The sequence below is a fragment of the Rosa chinensis genome, chromosome 6 (assembly GCF_002994745.2).
Source record: "Rosa chinensis cultivar Old Blush chromosome 6, RchiOBHm-V2, whole genome shotgun sequence".
Classification (NCBI taxonomy): domain Eukaryota; kingdom Viridiplantae; phylum Streptophyta; class Magnoliopsida; order Rosales; family Rosaceae; genus Rosa; species Rosa chinensis.
Window position 1 is genome coordinate 55,984,209 of NC_037093.1, and position 1,675 is coordinate 55,985,883.

Consider the following 1,675-nt stretch of genomic DNA (forward strand, 5'->3'; position numbering starts at 1 on the left):
TAATCAGTTAATCCGTTCAAGAGAGTAAAATACATTATTTAGAAAGTAAATTCTAATTGTACAAGATTGGAGAATTGCTTCAAATAAAAAATATAAAATATAAAAGGCTTGGAGAATTGGCTGTACGCTGACCGGGGTATTTGTCATATTGCAGAACTTTTTCATGGGTCCATATATACACACACACATATACATACATATACATATAGATACATCGATCTAAGCTTCTATATAAAGCAGCAAACTGAGAGGAGCAACGTGTCTGTGTTTAAGAGGATCAAAAAAAATTCTTATGGAGATGGTAGATAACACAGGCAACAACAACAATATTAGTCCAGACTCCAGAGAAGGGTTTAACTACAATTTCGCAGGTGATCGTCACCATCACGATGAGGTGATTAAGGAGCAAGATCGGCTGCTTCCGATAGCAAACGTCGGTCGGATCATGAAGCAAATCCTTCCCCCCAATGCCAAAATTTCGAAAGAGGCCAAGGAAACCATGCAAGAGTGCGTCTCGGAGTTCATTAGCTTTGTGACCGGAGAAGCCTCCGACAAGTGTCACAAGGAGAAGCGAAAGACGGTGAATGGCGACGACATTTGCTGGGCCTTATCCACGCTGGGGTTCGACGACTACTCGGAGCCGCTGAAGAGGTACTTGAATAGGTTCAGGGAATTGGAGGGGGAGAAGGCTCAGCAGAGCAAGGCCAACAGCGGCGGTGAAGATCAAAGGAACGAAGAAGCGGAAGTGTCACCGACAAGAGCAAGTACTACTTCCAGTTCTAATCCATTATTGAAGTTCAATATGATCAATGAAAGGGGTAATAGCTCAATCTCTCGGCGATTTTGAATGGTATGAAGCTAGAGGTAATATACTTAATTACTTCGGTCTTAAAAAATTGTATGTGTTATAACATGACCATGGGTGGGTTTAATTTTAGGCTACGTTTCTTTTTCTTTCCGTCTGGTGTGGTTTACTTCCTTAATTGACTGCTACAAGCTCAATAATTATGTAAAATGTTGGAGCTAATCCTCTATATGTCTTTACAAATATGAGGAATTTGAGTGCCCAAAAAAACAAAAGTATGATCTTTTGTTTTAACTGGTTATGTGAGATACATAGATATGGTGAGCTATATGTCCTTGTTGTCTATCTGGATTTTGTTTATGAAATAGGGTACTTATTGTAGAGGTTAATTATATCTTGCTAATTTTAACTTTCTTGTTCTCTAAAACCTTGCTATTCTTTCCTTTTCAAGTTTGTCCTTAACATGAATTCAAGCAGAAATAGCAGTGAATGGTGATAATTGTCGCTTATATATAAGGGGACGAAACTATAAGATGAACGATAACTTAGGTAATTTAGAAAACAATTGGAAACATTTAGGCAATTAGGCGTAAGATTTGCCAAGTTCAAGCAGCCATTAGGGTTTTTTCCCTTTGGTTATGAAGTTTATAGCTACTCACCAAAGATGAATTATATATAATCTCTTTCAATTATAGGGCTATCTTTCAATTTACTGTGATCACAACCATCACACTCTCTTTCTAGGGAGATCTATCGATCGACGGATTCTCGTTTCAATGGTAGAGCATTGTTATCATTTTTTGGGGCTATGGCCGGGTTCATCGAGCTATCAACAATATTCATAAGAAGTTGTACTCACATAATCCTCTA

At 38.2% G+C, this 1,675-nt stretch overlaps 1 protein-coding gene across 1 annotated transcript in view; it reads left to right on the forward strand.

Moving 5' to 3' along the window:
• Positions 1-249: 249 nt before the first annotated feature.
• Positions 250-1,675, forward strand: part of LOC112173121 (nuclear transcription factor Y subunit B-4) — a 3,476-nt gene continuing 2,050 nt past the window's right edge. The window contains exon 1 of the mRNA XM_024310675.2: positions 250-864. Within this exon, the coding sequence (XP_024166443.1) occupies positions 293-847 (555 nt within the window). The 5' untranslated portion in view covers positions 250-292 and the 3' untranslated portion in view covers positions 848-864. The remainder of the gene's footprint in view (positions 865-1,675) is intronic.